We start from the raw sequence: 18357 nt of genomic DNA, 5'->3' as shown, positions 1-18357 counted from the left end.
AGCCTGTGTACTGCAATAAAGAGTAGCCCCTGCTCACCAAAACTAGAGAAAGCCTTTGCAAAGCAATGAAGACCCGGCACAGCCAAATAAATAAATAAAATCATTTTAAAAGAACAAACAAATGGTGCTGGAACACACTGAATCCATATGCAGAAAAAAAAAAAAAAAAACCTTTTAATTACCATATATAAAAATAGCTCAAAATGGATCATAAACCTAAATATAAAACTTAAAACTATAAAGCTTCTAGACGAAAACACAGGGAAACATCTTTGTAATCTTGGGGAAGGCAAGGATTTCTTAGATATTTACAATGCTCATAGTGTGATTCACAAAGGAACAAATTAACAAATTGGGCAACATCAAAAGTAAAAACTTCTGCTCTATGAATAACATTATTAAGGAAACAAAAAGGCAAGCCACAGGGTAGGAGAAAATATATGGAAAGAATCTAATTTATCAAGGATTTGTATCCAAAATATATGAGACGCTCAAAATTCAATGATTAAAAGCACACAACTCATTAAAAAATTTGACAAAATATTAGAACATCAGTGAAGTAATATGTCTGGTAAATAAATAAGCACAGAAAAAGATACTTAATATCAGTAGTCAGGGAAATGTAAATCAAAACCACAATAAGATACCACTACACATTGGTTACAACAGACAAATCTAGGAAGACTGACCGTATGCAACCCTGGTGAGGATACGCAGCACCTAGGAGTATCTTATACAGCTGGTGGAAATGTAACAGGATAAAGTCATTTAGAAAAACAGTTGGGTAGTCTCTTAAAAAAGTTAAACATATATCTAATTATGATCTCCTTTCAGTATTCAATATCGTAGGGCTTCCCTGTGCTCATATTATAAAGAATCTTCTTGCAGTGCAGGAGAACTGGGTTCGATCCCTGGGTCAGGAAGATCCCCTGGAGAAAGAAATGGCAACCCACTCCAGTATTCTTGCCTGAAAAATCCCATGGACAGAGGGCCTGGTGGGCTACAATCCATGGGGTCACAAAGAGTCGGTGACGACTGAGCGACTAACACTTTGACTTTCAGTATTTACCTAAGAAAAACGAAAAGTATGTGTTCCTACAAAGACGTATACTTAAATGTTCACAGCACCTTGTTTGTAACAGCCCCAAACAGTAATAACCTGAAAGCCACTCAACAGGCTAATGGATAAATTGTGCTATACCCATACCTAGAATAATCAACAACAATAAAAAGAACTTATTTCACTTGGCATTATGTCACTAAGTTCTTCCATGTTTTTGCATATGGCAGCATTTCCCTCTTTTCAAAGACTGAATAGTATTGCCCTACCTTATATAACACATTTTAATTTATTCAGTCATCCATTGATGAATATTTAGGTTGCTTCCAAGTCTTGGCTATACTCACATAAGGAATCAAAAATTGTCAAATTCATAGAAGCAGAGAGTAGGATAGGGGTAGCCAAAGCCTGGAGGAAGGAGGAAATGCAGAAGAAGTAATCAAAGGGTATAAGTTTCAGTTATGGAAGATGGATAAGTCCTAGAGTTCTACTATACAACACAGAGTTTACAGTTAGTAATACTGTACTATATACTTAAAAATTTGCTAAGAAGGTATACCTTATGTTAATGTTGTTAATCACAAAATAAATAAATAAGATAGAATAGGAGGAAACTTTTAGAAGTGATGGATATGTTTATGGCATAAATTGTGGTAATAGTTTCAAGAATATATACTTATCTCCAAACTCAAGCTGCATGCATTAACCATGTACAGCTTTTTATATATCAATCAAAGCACAATAAAGTGGCTTTAAAAAATGATAGAATTATTGTGGCTTCCCTCATAGCTCAGTTGGTAAAGAATCTGTCTGCAGTGCAGGAGACCCCAGTTCGACTCTTGGGTCAGGAAGATCCCCTGGAGAAGGGATAGGCTACCCACTCCAGTATTTTGGGGCTTCCCTTATGGCTCAGCTGGTAAAGAGACCTGGGTTTGATTCCTGGGTTGGGAAGATCCCCTGGAGAAGGGAAAGGCTACCCACTCCAGTATTCTGGCCTGGAAAATTCCATGGACTATATAGTTCATGGGGTGGCAAAGAGTCTGAGCAACTTTCATTTTCACTTCACTATTGTTAAACAAAGCAACATGGTTTAAGCTCAAGATAATTATGTTGTGAAAGAAGCCATACAAAAAAGAGTATGCACTGTACGATGTCCTATATAAAATTCTGAAAATGCAATCTCATAGTCTGAAAGCAGAACTGTGGTTGCCTGGTGGGGTTAAGAAAGGGCATGAGGGAGTAGGTTACAAAGGGCATAAGGGGTAGGACTAGGGGTATGGGGGAGAGGTTAAAAAGCAGCAAACAAAAACTCTGGGGCTGATCTTATCATCTTGATTGTAACAATGCTTTCAATTATATGTACATTTGACAAAACTTATCAAATTCAACTGCACTTTAAATATGTGCAGTTAATTATATATCTCAAAGTTGTTGTTTTTTAATGCCATTAGTAATCCAAGTAGGAATAGTTTCTGCAGGAAACTGCATTACAAATAGGACATAAGGAGGCAGAGACTGAGTGCAGACTACTTTCTCAAGAAGCTCATCAGCTTTGGGAACAGGAGAAGGAGAAGATGAGAGGGAGTGGAAGACTGACATAACCAGATAAAAAGTGGAGTTATATGTGTTTTAAGCTGGGAAGAGCCTGAACATATTTATAAGCTGTAGAAAAGGAGCCGGTGGAGAGAAAGAAATTGAAAATGTAGCAGTCAAGAGCCAACTGACGTAATGTGAGGATGGAATATCCAAGAAAAAGGTAAGTCTTGAATAAGACAAATCTTATGTGTACACAGCAGGCATGTTTTATGGTTGGGTTGGGAAATGCAGGAGTGGATAGAAGAGTTAGAGTCTGAGTCTGTCATTTTCTTCCTTTTTTGGGAAGAATCGGGTATGAGAAGTGTAGGGTACTTAAGAAGGTTGCTGGAGCTCTAGAAAAGCCACTGGCTATAGAAATTGACATGTGGTTGGAGTTAACTGTTTAACTTAGGGGCATTCTTCTGTAACAAGATGGCAGACAATAAGATGCTTTTGTGCAAACAAAGTAGCTACCATTTACACATGTACATGATGGATTATTATCCAACAATCCTTTTCTGCTCTCTCTTTACCCCTAGAAAACTTCACTCATGTGCTAAGCTTTTCTGTTGATCTCACTCTTTTCTCCCTCAATTCACAACAGACGTTTAACACTCCTTAAGTTTGTTGGGAAGGATTTCTAACATATGCATGGAAATACAGAATAATTTAATGAACAGCAATGTTCTACCATCCAACTCTATTCGATCGTTACACTATACCATATTTACCTCATTTAACAAAACCCTTGAACCAAAGCAGGCTAACTGAACAAGAGAAATTTCATCACCAGTAAACATCAACATACTCGCTCACTTGTCAAAATTTATTATTTTGTAAATAATACCCAGAGCACCTCTGATAATTTCAGGTATTCCTGTGGGTAGATACAATTGGCCAGAAATATGGCCAGAAATGGCCTCTGGCAAGCTAGTTGGTAGTTACCCTGAAGTAAAGTGCTAATATGTTAGCACTGTGTGAATTAGACCATACCCAAAGTCCTGGGTTGGGAAAAAATGCTGTCAACACATGCATTTTTAATACAAATGATAATTCTGATTCAGAGCACAAATACTGTTTTCTTTAGTGTTCTAACACTCATTGCCACTTCAGCATTGGTAAATTTGAGGCTGGTTAATAAAAAATATTTTTCCTCACGTCATGTAAAATTTCTGAAGCTGAAAACATGCAATCAGTTTCTAAAGACAAGAGCTTTGGTCTCCAAGAAGTAATAAATCATCTGTTAAATCTAAAACACTGTAATGTGAACAGTACCTGCCAAAACAGACTGTGTACATCTCCTCGCAGAAGTTCAACTGTATCCCCTGCCTGAATGTGTAATGGGGGTCCTTCATGAAGAGCGGGGGGTGGCGTTCCACTGTAGTTCCTAATAGCCTGCATCTTTGGTAAACCTGAAAATAAGCAACACAACTCTTAAGATTATGAAAATAATAAAGTGTGAAATCCAAATGTACTTCTAAAAAAAAACAAAAAAAAACAAAGCCATTAGGAACATTAAAGAGTTTTAATAGCACCAAGCCCAAGGAAACATACGAGGTAACCACAATGGAATGCTTTTCAAGTTTCTCATTATTTGAGATGGTAATAAAATAAGACATATATTTATCCCCTGATTCCTTATACATTTTTCCTCTCCCTCACCATCAATCTCTCTCTAGCTGAAAAAATATTTCTCTTTCAGCTGATGCCTACTTCATAAAAAACACATCACGTACAGTTTAATGGAAAAGAATCAATTTTTTCATCAACTCTGTCCTTTCTGCCTATTACTTTCCTCTTGGGCATGGGCTGATTTCATCACTAAGGAAGCTCACCCTTTCTGTGTATGTATCACATTGCCCAGTATAAGGCTCATATCGTAAGGTTATCTTTGTAATTCAAAGCAAAAACAGTGATGGATGTGCCACTGCAATACTTAGGACATTTATATGGAGAAATTCTTCAGGCTCAAATTTAGGCTTGCAAAACAGACCCAATAAAGGGAATGTGTCTAAGCCAATAGTATCAACAGTACTTGAAATACTGATCCAGGCCTTTTCGTTGTATTTCTTGGAATGGGCAATGAAGGCCTCAGTTCGGAATTTCATGTTTGTGAACAGCAGCTTCAATTGCACCCAGGCCTGACTGCAACAACACAGCTTCCAAATGCACCACATCCCAGTCACCTTTTCATCTGGAGGTGAAACTGCTCCTGCCAACAAGGCTGGTTGCGCAAAACACGGTATCTGTTGCACATTGAAGGACTTAAGCTATTGCTTATTACACTTCAAGACTTTTTATTCTAATGATTAAACACAGTGATGCTATAACTGGCTGAAATTGTTGCACTAAATAGAGGAGGATGAATGACCGTCACTCAGTTCTAAGTGTCCAAGTTACCTCAAAAGGACCTCTGTGTCTATATGAAATGCTCCAGCAAAAGGTTGCATAAAGTCCCCCAAATCATTTCTTAATAACCACTTGGTGGGGAATGAGGAGAAAACAAGTGTGGCTATAAACTAAACAGAACTGATAAGTTTTATTCAACACTTTCTTATCAGCCCAGTCGATCAGGAGACAGAAGGGCTGAAAAGCAACACACCCTGCACCCCATTTAATGGCTGTAACTGCCGAGACGTGTTTTGAGTTGCCACATCTCCCCTTTGCTTCAGTTCTTGTGCCACAGAACCCCGAAGCGATGACTTTGATCCCACATCTCTCATGGAGTTTCCCCACCAGATGGTAGAAGGCGGTGGCACCCTTAAACAAACAGCAGACATTGTCCTTTCCAAAATGAGAGAACTCTCTCGTCAAGTGTTTATCAGACTCACTCTTAACATACTATACCTGAGTATGTATGTGTATGTATTAGTCATGCAGTTGTGTTCAACTCTTTGCGACCCCATGGACTATATAGCCCACCAGGCTCCTCTGTCCATGGGATTCTCCAGACAAGAATGCTGGAGTGGGTTGCCATTCCCTCCTCCAGGGGATCTTCCCAACCCAGGGATTAAACCCAGGTCTTCTGTGTTGCAGGCAAATTCTTTATCATCTGAGCCACCAGGGAAACCCATATTTGAGTACAGAAAGCTTATTTTACATTTTTTATCAAATACTGTGGTTAACATAAAATGAGACCTAAACATCCCATGCACACCAAAACAGATTTAGAAGTTTAATAGATGGAAAAGGATGCTAAAATAGAATTTTTCAAATGCAGCATGGTTTGCATGATAATTATTCCATGTTGAAGGGCCAGAGTAAGCCTTGGCTTGCAGTAAGCCTCAGTTTTACTGAGCATTTCTAGGGCAAGAAAGGCATTTTGTTCAGTAGGCTCCCTTGATAATTTTGTTTTTATGTCAATTTTTAAATAAAGGCTAAAGACAAAAAAGAAGAGTTTTTAAACCTGAAAGAGCTGATGTGGCCTTAAATACTGGGATCAGTTGAACGACAGGAAGAGCCCTGGCCTTTACTGCAATTGTCTCTGTAGACAAAGATCCACAGGGACAAAAAGAAGCAGTGCCATGTGACAAATGGTGGGAGCAGCAATCCTCTCATTGCTGATGGGCCCAAGTTACTCATTCTCAAGAAGAAATGATTGAAAATGCATAGACTTAAAAAAAATATGGAATTTGTGTGTCATAAGAAAAATTAAGTTTGATGACATTTCACCAACCAAATATAGGTTATGGATTAAAATCCAGAATGCCCAGGCTATACAGAAAGGCTGTGAAATAGGTATGGAGCAATGTTGAATTATTTATGCTTTTCAATGGAGTAGAATGCTCACAACATATGACCTAGTAAAATCATAATATTTAAAACTGAAAATAGTACATATATTAATATACTTCAGTCAAATAATGAGACCTAAGTACTAGTCTTAGGATTTACTTTGGACTAAGCAGTCTTTGGAATGATGGACTTGGTTTTCATAGTCTTGTTTATTCCTGATTTTTACATTTACTCTATTTTTTCTGCTATTACTTTCTTCTTGCTTATGAGCTTCATTTGGGGAGTTGATTGAGTAGCACACAAGCACAGGGTATGTTGCTGATCTCATTCCTTAAACAAAAATTGTGTGACCCTTGCCAAGAATATGGCTGAGCCCAGGTAATAGTCAAAGGAGATTGCTACTAGCCTGAATTCAGCCATACCTGATTTGCAAGATATGTTTACTTGGCTCATATGCTTTTCAGTGGGATGAGTTATAAATTTATAGTATAGTGGAATTTATATTTTTTGGTCACTTGTTAGGATCATCTTTGGCTATTTATTTCTTATTGGTCAGCACATCCCATTTCAGGGTGACCTGTCAGGGCTACAGGGCTATAGAGATTGAAAAGATAAAAGGAGTGAAGCCAGGGCACAGTGACACAATGAATTCTGACAGTCTGCCCCTTGCCTCTGATGCCTGCATGAGGGCAGGTTCCACAGTACTAGTGGGATGAATGGTTGCTTTCCAAAAGGCCCTTTCGTATTCCTTTCTTTTATTAAAAAAACAAGACAGTGACATTGCTAAAAAGGCGAACATAATCACATTAACTGATAGATAAAAATGCAATTAAAATAAGAGAGGGAGTGGGTTAAACTTCATGTCAGCACTCAGCCATCAATACAATTGTTGACACAATCTACTGCCACAGCAGGCATTCACACCTCGTAAATGAGATCAAGAATGGAGGAGAAATTAGATTTACAGATGCTCATATTTCGAATAGTCATTTAGTGTTAATTTGGTACAGGTTTTCTTCTCCCCTTATAAAATATCCCTGACAGGTTTTAACCTCTGTTTAAAAATGTCCAGGACAGAACATTCATTACACACGTCCCCGTGACAACTCAGTCATTGTTGCATATAGTTTATTAACAAGCTCTATCTGAAACTTACTCAGAACTTTCTCTAACTTGTCTCCATTGACCTGCCTCCTTCTATCTGGAATTATGCCGAAGAAGGCAAATCTCCTTTTTATAGACTAGACTTTCAAAATTTGTTCAGGCTTAAAATCCCTAGTTTCTTATTTAAAAAAAAAAAAAGAAATTCTTATTTTCCTTTGGTTATCCACACTTCGAGGGATTCTGAGATGCAAAATGGTATAAAACTACAAAAGCAGAAATGTAATTTCCCTCACTGATATGGACCCATCAGAAATAAGTAGCTAAATATTATTCTAAAAAACTGATTAAAACATATAAATTCCACTATATGATAAAATTATAATTCACTGCAGAGAGCTGCTTTATTCTTCTCAGGTAAACATGGATGCAATAGTTGCTTACTTTCTTTCTATTCTAGAACTTAATTTCTAATGGATATGTTGGTATAATTACAAGGCTGCTCATCAAAATCTGAAGAGTTATATTGAAACTACCTTCAGATATTAAATGCAAAATAATCATATGTAATGCCAACATACACAGTTGAGCAATCATGGGATTTCCCAAAACTTTATATAATTAATAATCTTTATCAAAGGAGATATCATTAAAATGGCTGAGACAAAATAGATCTCCTTCCAAATGTTTAGTTATTTCAGCTTGTTTTATTCCCTTAACATATACTTTGCTATATGGCTAACTGTGTCCTTAATATAATACATAACTTGTAGATAATTGTGCACTTTAACTTTTGTTCATATTGGCAATTATGCTTAGTCTAAAATCGGAAAGGACCCCACATCATCCTTATGCAGAAAGAATTAGCAAAGAAAAGAATCAGAAATATTAAAATGATGGTTTTACTCCAGTATTGTCATGGGGTTCTGGTTAAATACAACTGGTCAATGTAATTATGTGGAACATTAGAGTTTTCTAAAATAATACAGAAGTATTTTTAAAAAGGGGATCTGAAGCAAGATTTCCTTTCAAATCTGAATTCGATACCAGTAAGAGTGACATATGCCAAGAAAGGATTTCAAGTGTACTTTTTAAAAAGGAGTTAACTCTAGGCAGAATTCTATTGGAAAGTTGCTAGATATAAACTATTTCACTGATAATTTTCACATAAAGCCTCAATGAACTTAGCCTAGTGTACCTTTATCAGCCACTGTGGCTTCTGAGAAGAATGACTGCCACAGCAGAGATCAGTATCTATTCAGGAGGCTGATATCACTGCCCTAATGCAATGGGCTTCCCCAGGGCAATAACTTAGAGCTGAGAGTTGTGTACTAGATAAATGAGCTGTCCATAATGTGTTGGCCTTTCACCTCTGAGGCCTAATTTAAAATCTAAACACTGGCACAGATGTCAGAGGATATGGTTGGTTTATTCTGGGAAACTGATCACAAGCGTAACATATTCATTCATTCCTAAATGTCTCGAGCACTCCTAAGTGCTGGGCATGGTGGTCTGAGAAGGGAGGAAGGCCAAGCTTCCCACCCACAAAGAGCCTTAGTCCGCTGAATATACAGGTAAACTAACACAACAATACAATCAGGCACAGGCTCTTGGTCAAGAGGAACTTTTTCCAAATATGCCTATTAATAAAAATTTGAGGGAATTGTTTTGGTAAGTCTTCAGTTGTTCTTGTTGTTGTTTAGTCGCTAAGTTATGTCCAACTCTTTATGACCCTATGGACTGTAGCCTGCCATGATCCTCTGTCCATGGGATTTCCCAGGCAAGAATACTGGAGTGGGTTGCCATTTGCTCCTCCAGGGGATCTTCCCAACCCAGGGATCAAACCCACATCTCCTACATTGGCAGGCAGATTCTTTCCCACTGAGCTGTATGACCCTGAAATACGTATTTTATCTTTGCTGTAAGTGTCCTAAGTGTAGTTTCCAAATCCTAGACAGGCGAGGGAATCACATTCTCCTGGAGATAGGCGCAAGCACCATGACCAACATCAGCACTGCCTGGTATCTTGCCAACTAAATCCTGTTTACCATCTAGGCTCTTACTGACACAAGTTTACAATCTACCAGCAGGTCTGATGATCAGGTTGAGTCAACTGAGCTGCTGGCAAGTGAGGCAGACTGGGATGCTGGACTTCCCTTGCCCATCACATCTTCCAGGGCTCTTCCCAGTGAAGCAATGCACTTTCATTCATTTACTGCTCTTTACGGAGGAACAAAAGGAGCCTTATCATGGAAACCATCTGTTACAACAGAAGTAGATGATTTGGTGGAAAAAAAATTGGAAATTGGTCTAAAGAACTAATTGTTCACAGAGGGAACACGCCCCATCAATGATTTCAAAAATTTTCACTCAGAGAATCCTGCTTTACTTTTGTGAACAATCATGAGTCAAATGAAGGAAGCAGCACTGTCACTGCTCATATAAAAACAAGCATCCAACAGGGAAACTTTCTTCCAACTTTATAAACACAGACTAGTCACTCTTTGGCACTATCTATTGGAGTATTAGTAAATGAAGGGTGAAAGATATAATAATGCCTTTTGGAAACCTCTTCCATTTATTAAAAAGATTTTAAAGACTACCAATTATAATAGAACTGTAGAATTTCATGTGTTATTTTAAAATCCATGCAAATTTAACACTCTGTTCTATTGAATCAGTATGTTTTTGTAACCAAAAAAATTAAGGTTTCCCAAAAATCATTAAATAAAATCAAAGCTCTAAAAGCACAAGCCATTTGTTAGACCCCTAGAAAACAATCACTGGTAGGGGTAGGAGGAGAGTCATTTGAGGACCACAGTCTCAGCCAGGTCAGGCTCTTCTTTAAAAACAGAAAAAGAACACAGTTACACAACTTCAAGCTAAGAGCTCTGTCGCCTAGACCAATCACCTCAGTTTCTACCTTATAAAACTCTTAGACTGGCCTCCTAGTTCAGTCAGGGAACAAGACCACTCAGGTATGACCTAAATCAAATACCTTAAAGATTACACAGTGGAAGTGACAAACAGATTCAGGGATTAGATCTGTTAGAGGGCCTGAAGAACTATGGACAGAGGTTCGTGACATTGTATAGCAGGCAATGGTCAAAACCATCCCCAAGAAGAAGAAATGCAAAAGACAAATGATTGTTTGAGGAGGCCTTATAAATAGCTGAGAAGAGAAAAGAGACTTGAAAGGCAAAGGAGAAAAGGAAAGATATATCCATCTGAATGCAGAGTTCCAAAGAATAGCAAGGAGAGATAAGAAGGCCTTGCTCAGTGATCAATGCAAAGAAATAGAGGAAAACAATAGAATGGGAAAGACTAGGGATCTCTTCAAGAAAATTAGAGATACCAAGGGAACTTTCTATGCAAAGATGGGCACAATAAAGGACAGAAATGGTATGGACCTAAGAGAAGCAGAAGATATTAAGAAGAGGTGGCAAGAATACACAGAAGAACTGTACAAAAAAGATCTTCACGACCCAGATAATCATGGTGATTTGATTACTCACCTATAACCAGACATCCTGGAATGCAAAGTCAAGAAGGCCTTAGGAAGCATCAGTATTAACAAAGATAGTGGAGGTGATGGAATTCCAGTAGAGCTATTTCAAATCTTAAAAGATGATGCTGTGAAAGTGCTGAGCTCAATATATATGTCAGCAAATCTGGAAAACTCAGCAGTGGCCACAGGACTGGAAAGGTCAGTTTTCATTCCAATCCCAAAGAAAAGCAATGCCAAAAAATGTTCAAACTACTGCACAATTGCACTCATCTCATACACTAGCAAAATAATGCCCTAAATTCTCCAAGCTAGGCTTCAACAGTATGTGAACCAAGAACTTCCAGATGTTCAAGCTGGATTTAGAAAAGGCAGAGGAAACAGAGATCAAATTCCCAACATCCGTTGGATCATAGAAAAAGCAAGAGAATTCTATAAAAACATCTACTTCTGCCTCCTTGACTACGCTAAAGCCTTTGACTGTGTGGATCACAACAAACTGGAAAATTCTTAAAGAGGTAAGAATACCAGACCACCTTACCTGCCTTCTGAGAAAACTGTATGCAGATCAAGAAGCAATGGTTAGACCCTGACATGGAAAAATGTACTGGATCAAAATTGGGAAAGGAGTATGTCAAGTCTGTATTATTTTCACCCTGTTTAGTTAACTTATATGCAGAGTACATCATGTGAAATGCTGGGCTGGATGAAGCACAACATGGAATCAAGAATGCTGGGAGAAATATCGATCACCTCAGATATGCAGATTATACCACCCTTATGGCACAAAGCAAAGAACTAAAGAGCCTCTTGATGAAGTGAAAGAGGAGAGTGAAAAAGTTGGCTTAAAACTCAACATTCAAAAAACTAAGATCATGGCATCCAGTTCCATTACTTCATGGCAAAGAGACGTGGAAACAATGGAAACAGTGAGAGACTTGATTTTCTTGGGCTCCAAAATCACTGCAGATGGTGACTGCAGCCATGAAATTAAAAGACACTTGCTCCTTGGAAGAAAAGTTGCGACCAATCTAGACAGCATATTAAAAAGCAGAGACATTCCTTTGCCAACAATGGTCCGTATAGTTAAAGCTATGGTTTTTCCAGTAGTCATGTATGGTTGTGAGAGTTGGACCATAGAGAAAACTGAGTGCTGAAGAACTGATGCTTTTCAACTGTGGTGTCGGAGAAGACTCTTGAGAGTCCCTTGGACTGCAAGGAGATCCAATCAGTCAATCCTAAAGGAGATCAGTCCTGAATATTTATTGAAAGGGCTGATGCTGAAGCTGAAGCTCCAATACTTTGGCCACCTGATGCAAAGACCTAACTCACTAGAAAAGACCCTGATGCTAGGAAAGATTGAAGGCAGGAGAAGGGGATGATAGAGGATGATATGGTTGGATGGCATCACTGAATTGATGAACATGCATTTGAGCAAGTTTTGGGAGTTGGTGATGGATAGGGAGGCCTGCGTGCTATATTCAAGGGGTTGCCAGGAGTCAGACACAGCTGAGCAACTGAACTGATGAACTGAGAGAATAGGTCTCCCGATACCAACTGATAGGTATTTGTGGTATTTGGGGACCATCTGAGTCCCTGCTGGGTATGCAGTGTTATCCTGAAGAGCAGAAAAAGAGGAGAGGTGCTCTCTTCAAGTAAGGAAAGAGCTCCCAGTGGGGTTGGGTGTGTTGTTTTGTGCTGGTCTCAGCTTTGATAGCTCAGTTGGTAAAGAATCCACCTGCAATGCGGGAGACTCTGGTTTGATTCCTGGTTTGGGATGATCTGCTGGAGAATGGATAGGCTACCCAGTGCAGTATTCTTGGGCTTCCCTTGTGACTCAGCTGGTAAAAATCCACCTGCAACGTGGGAGACCTGGGTTCAATCCCTGGGTGGGAAGATCCCCTGGAGATGGGAAAGGCTACTCACTCCAGTATTCTGGCCTGGAGAATTCCATGGACTGTACAGTCCATGGGGTCACAAAGAGTCAGACACGACTGAGTGACATACACTTCAACAGCTTATCAATGGAGTTGAGGTTTAAAACTGCCCCAGGCTCAGATTAATCTTATAATTTACTTGAGGACAAACCACGTATGCTTAAAAAAAACAAAAGTGTGTCTTCTGTGTCCCTCTTGTTCCCTTAGATGCAAAGCACATTGTAAATTCTCAATATATGAAGAGTTACAAATTCCATCCAGGCACATATATTCATTGTATAAAAACTTTTATGCCAGATTTCCCTTAAATTAATACTTTCCCAGTATGCATTTTAATTGATTTGCAAGAGTTTGAATAATTAGTTATGACTTTGATATACTGAAAAACTGCTTCACTTGTATTCTATACCCGGCTCCTTCAAAGAGACCCCCAGAAGTCCTATGCAAATAACCTAGCAGTTTGCAGACCAGCAATTTTATTCTAAAAAATGTAGATATCTCTATAAAGAAGGCTTCCTAGGTGACACTAGTGGTAAACAACCCCCTGCCAATGCAGGAGATGTAAGAGATGTACCTTCGATCCCTGGACCAGGAAGATCCCCTGGAGGGGGCATGGCAAACCACTCCAGTATTCTTGTCTGGAGAATCCCATGGATAGAGGAGCCTAGTGGGCTACAGTCCATGGCGTCACAAAGAGTTGGACACCACTGAAGCCACTTAACACAGTACACATGGGAGCTCTCTAAGATTTAATAAATTCTAGGAAGCAAGTAGTAACTCCCACTATTGTAGGTGAAGACAGAGCCTTGAACTCAACTTAAAAAACAAACATTATCCTTGACAGACTATGGAACTCCTAGTGCCTGACATATCCCCATGCAGTTCTATGGGTTTATGGACAAGTAGCCTCATGTAGTTCTTTCTAGAGTAAGTTATTATCACATAAGCCACATCATTCTGCTGTTCTGACCCGAGTGGCTCAGGGATGGTGATTCAAGCCCAGGTTGCAATGAATAGGCTGAACAGGTGAGACACCAGTTGCTGAAAAGGAGGCTTGAAGGGAGACTGTCCAAGGAGGCAGTCCTCAGTGGAGGATGAGAAACAAGACGGTCCATTTGCTCTTACAACACAAAAGCAGGAGACACATACAAGTCAGGAGGGAACAATGGTTTCTGACTTCAGAGAAGAAGAGGTGATTGGAATTATTAGTTTCCAGAACTGTTGGTCCTGAGAGATTCTTACAAAGCCTGTTGTACTTTTCCCCTTTGTGAAAAGTACTGAGATCTGGAGTGAAGCTCTCTTGGGCTGTTTTCTTACCCTCCAAGCAGAACCCTCCATCCCACAAACAACTCCACATGTTTCTTTCTTGCAACCACATATACACTATCAAGTGTAAATAGTGAGAAGTTGCTATGTATCACAGGGAGCCCAGCCTGGTACTCTGTGATGATCTAGAAGGGTGGGATGAGGGGGAGACTCAAGACAGAGGGGATATAAATATATATAATTATGACTGATTTGCACTGATGTACAGTAGAGACCACCACAATATTGTAAAGCAGTTATCCTCCAATAAAACAAAATTCCAATCCTTAAAGGATATCTAAGGAATAATATAAAGTAAAAGTAAAAATGATTAAGGGCAGCTGCAATAACCTAGTTTCCATTCTTTGTTCTATGAGTTCATTCATTTATTCAACAAATATTTACAGATTATTCATCATATGCAGCTACTGGTTTAGCCACTGGGCTTGCAGCTATAAATAAGAATGAACTCATAAAGCTCGTATTTTAGTGGAAAAGATAAACATAAAAACCAATGAACAAATGAAATAATAACAGAGAAGTTTCATAAAGAAGAGTTTAGGGAAAAGTAAGGAAAGTTATGACCAACCTAGATAGCATATTAAAAAGCAGAGACATTACTTTGCCAACAAAGGTCTGTCTAGTCAAGGCTATGGTTTTTCCAGTAGTCATGTATGGATGTGAGAGTTGGACCGTGAAGAACGCTGAGCGCCAAAGAATTGATGCTTCTGAACTGTGGTGTTGGAGAAGACTCTGGAGAGTCCCTTGGACTGCAAGGAGATCCAACCAGTCCATCCTAAAGGAGATCAGTCCTGGGTGTTCACTGGAAGGACTGATGTTGAAGCTGAAACTCCAGTACTTTGGCCACCTCATGCAAAGAGTTGACTCAATGGAAAAGACCCTGATGCTGGGAAGGATTAGGGGCAGGAGGAGAAGGGGACGACAGAGGATGAGATGGCTGGATGGCATCACTGACTCGATGGACATGAGTTTGGGTAAACTCCAGGAGTTGGTGATGGACAGGGAGGCCTGGCATGCTGCGGTTCATGGGGTCGCAAAGAGTCAGACATGACTGAGTGACTGAACTGAACTGGATTAGAGGGTGACGAAAGTCTGTGTGTGTGCAGAGAGGAGTCCATTTCTTTAGAAGGTGATCAGGACAAACATAAGATCTGAGGCGAAGGCAGTGATCTTTTGGGGCTGGGGTGGGTGGAGATGGTTAGAGGGTGGAAGGTAGTAATTTAACAATCAACTGAAACAATCATGATGAAGACTCAGGAGTCAGCTTGAAGAGAAAGGAAAATGGCTAGTAACATTGCATGAAATCAACTGATAAAATTGATACACACAGTCTTGAGGGTCTGACCCGTTTTATCACTCCTTTCACACATGCATCCTGTTGAATTATTTGAAATTCATTAGATAGGTCAAGTTCTCATTAACACGCTGCCCTTTCTTCCTGGCATATACTTGCTGTTGTCTGCACATCCATCTTACATCCCATGGCGAGTAGGAATGGGGGACTCTAACTTACTTCTCTCATTTTTTAAATATGACTTCTGCTAAGAAACATACTAACAATCTCCCAAGTCTGAGTTAAGTGCCCCAAACATATACTCCCTTAGACACTCAGGCTTCCTGTTTCAATACCACTTATTACAACAAAATTATTTATCTAGCTAGTATAAAATATAAATACTAGACAATAAGCATCTTCCTGTGTACTGTTATTGTAGAGTTTATGTATTAGACTATGATCACTTTGGTGATGAAGATTTTCTTCTTTATCTTGATGAACTCTTTCGGAAGAAAGAAGGAAAAAGTTAGCTATCCTCTCCCCAAAGCCACCCTTCCAAATACACACATAGTGAATTATACCCCAAAACAGCTCTCTAGTCAACCATTTCTTCCCATTTTATTTTCTTCCTCCCATTCAAACCTAACGTTTCAAGCTAGCCTTTCCTCACTTCCCACTGCACTCAGAATTAAATCTGACCTTTTGGCCTCTGCCCACAAAATCATGTATTTTGAGGCCGCTGATAACTCTTCAATCTCATCCTGTTCCAACCTCATACTTGCTCACTGTTTTCATCTTGCTGACCTTTTTATAGTTACTTAAACACTCTGAGCAAATGGGTCAAGACAGCCTACACGAGGAACCCTAATTTGTATTTCTACAGCTATTTGTTTGTTGTATGTCTGCTCTCTTTTCGTATTCTTTATTTTTGTACTTGCCTGTTTATATGATAAACACAATTTTCATAATATAATTTAGTTTTAATAATAAAAATATTCAGTTTTTATTGAATAAACTACCACTTAATCTTTAGTTGTGACTTGATTTTAAATTGTATTTGTTTGTGCTTTTATCTATATCAATATGCTACTTATAACTGAAATTTTACAGAAATAAAATGATTTCTAAGGTGAAAAACTGCTAATATATTTCTTAAAAGCCCTTAATAATGACTCTCTTAATAATTCATAGTCATCCTGAGTATCTTTAAATTAGATGACTTGCATCATTTATGGGAACAAATATTTTTTATTCCTATGCCATCAATTGCTTAATCAGCATAAAAATAACACAATTTCTAACATAAAAAATAGCATATACTTTTTCAAACAGTCTGCCCTAGTTTCTTCCTTCCTCAGTTCTTTTCCATTATTCTCTTTTCTTTTGACCTCCCACCTTCCTGCAATTCCTTTCTTAAGTAGGAGAGAGCATATTCAGTCACATGCCCAAATATTCTGATGTGTGCAGACAGGGTTTATTGATTTATAAGTTAAAATGAAGAGCATGTACTTCCAGCATGAAGAGCTGAAATTTCTGACTGGAAGTTTCAGAAAAAGCAAATGACTCTGGACCATCATTTCGATGTGATGATTATCTTTTTAAGAGGTCAGGGGGCCCTGTAGGTCAGAGACCAACAATCAACATAGCTACATAAAAATGTACATACATTGAGCAATCTCTTTACCCTTCTTATTGACATTCTTGCATAATAAATTAGTAAAATAAAATAGGAAAAAGGACAATTAGAAGAGCCATCTCCTTCTTCTAAAATGGCACTAAACTGAAATTAATAACAACTTGGAAGAACTTCTAATCTGCTAAGTCTTTATAAACTATTCTGAGTCCACTTTCAAATTCTGAAAATTCACAGCCATGACAATATCGTGACTGGGAACTCTGAGGTTTAGTCTCTCCCCTGTTGTTTACCTTGAATTTTTTTCCTTTTTAAATTTCTCCTGAAATAAAATTCAGTTCAGATAGAACCATATAGTTACAATCGTGTGAATTCAGATGTGAACTGACTGAGTGTAAATGTATCTGTTTGAAATCAAACGAAGAGATAATTATTACTCGAACCAGCAGTGCTTCCATAGGAGCAGGCTGGATTTGTACCGTCATTTTAATGTTGTAGAATTGCTTTTGTTTGGGCTTCCCTTGTGGCTCAGCTGGTAAAAAAAAACCGCCTACAATGTGGAAGACCTGAGTTCGATCCCTTGGTTGGGAAGATCCCCTGGAGAAGGGAACAACTACCCACTCCAGTATTCTGGCCTAGAGAATTCCATGGACTATAAAGTCCATGGGGTCGCAAAGAATCAGACACGACTGAGCGACTTTTACTTCACTTTTGACTGGAGCTACAGATCAACAACCACCATAGTGGAGAGGGTTGCCATTTCCTTCTCCAATATCTACATAAGAATGTAAATAAAATGAAACCATTGTCCCCTTCTCAGGAACATTCCTTCTTAACACTATAACAAGAAGCGAGGGCTTCCCTTGTAGCTCAGTCAGTAAAGAATCTGCCTGCAATGCAGGAGACCCTGGTTTGATTCCTGGGTCAGGAAGATCCCCTCGAGAAGGAAATGGCAACCCACTCCAGTACTCTTGCCTAGAGAATCCCATGGACAGAGGAGCCTGGCAGGCTACAGTCCGTGGTCTCTCAAGAGTTAGACACAACTTAATGACTAAACCACCATAACAAGGAGAGGGAAAGATAACAGAAATCACACCAAGTTGTGTATTCTTTCGAAATGATAATGTTGTAGCAGTGGAAACACTGCAAACTAGTAAGGGATATTATTCTATCAAAGAAGAGTCATAGGATAATTTAGCAAAACATTTT

General features: G+C 38.8%; 1 protein-coding gene across 3 annotated transcripts in view; it reads right to left on the bottom strand.

Moving 5' to 3' along the window:
- Positions 1 to 18357, bottom strand: part of VAV3 (vav guanine nucleotide exchange factor 3) — a 425599-nt gene that overhangs the window by 80993 nt on the left and 326249 nt on the right. For all 3 annotated transcript variants that reach the window (XR_014054805.1, XR_014054804.1, XM_081493863.1), the window contains exon 20: positions 3911 to 4047. Coding sequence is in view for 1 of the 3 variants with exons in the window: in XM_081493863.1 (XP_081349989.1) it covers positions 3911 to 4047 (137 nt within the window). In the remaining 2 variants the exon portion in view is untranslated. The remainder of the gene's footprint in view (positions 1 to 3910; positions 4048 to 18357) is intronic.

Source organism: Giraffa tippelskirchi, chromosome 5 (assembly GCF_054371585.1).
Source record: "Giraffa tippelskirchi isolate mGirTip1 chromosome 5, T2T-mGirTip1v1.2.pri, whole genome shotgun sequence".
Taxonomy (NCBI): Eukaryota; Metazoa; Chordata; class Mammalia; order Artiodactyla; family Giraffidae; genus Giraffa; species Giraffa tippelskirchi.
The sequence above is the reverse complement of the archived record's forward strand: the minus strand, read 5'-3'. Positions and strand labels throughout refer to the sequence as shown.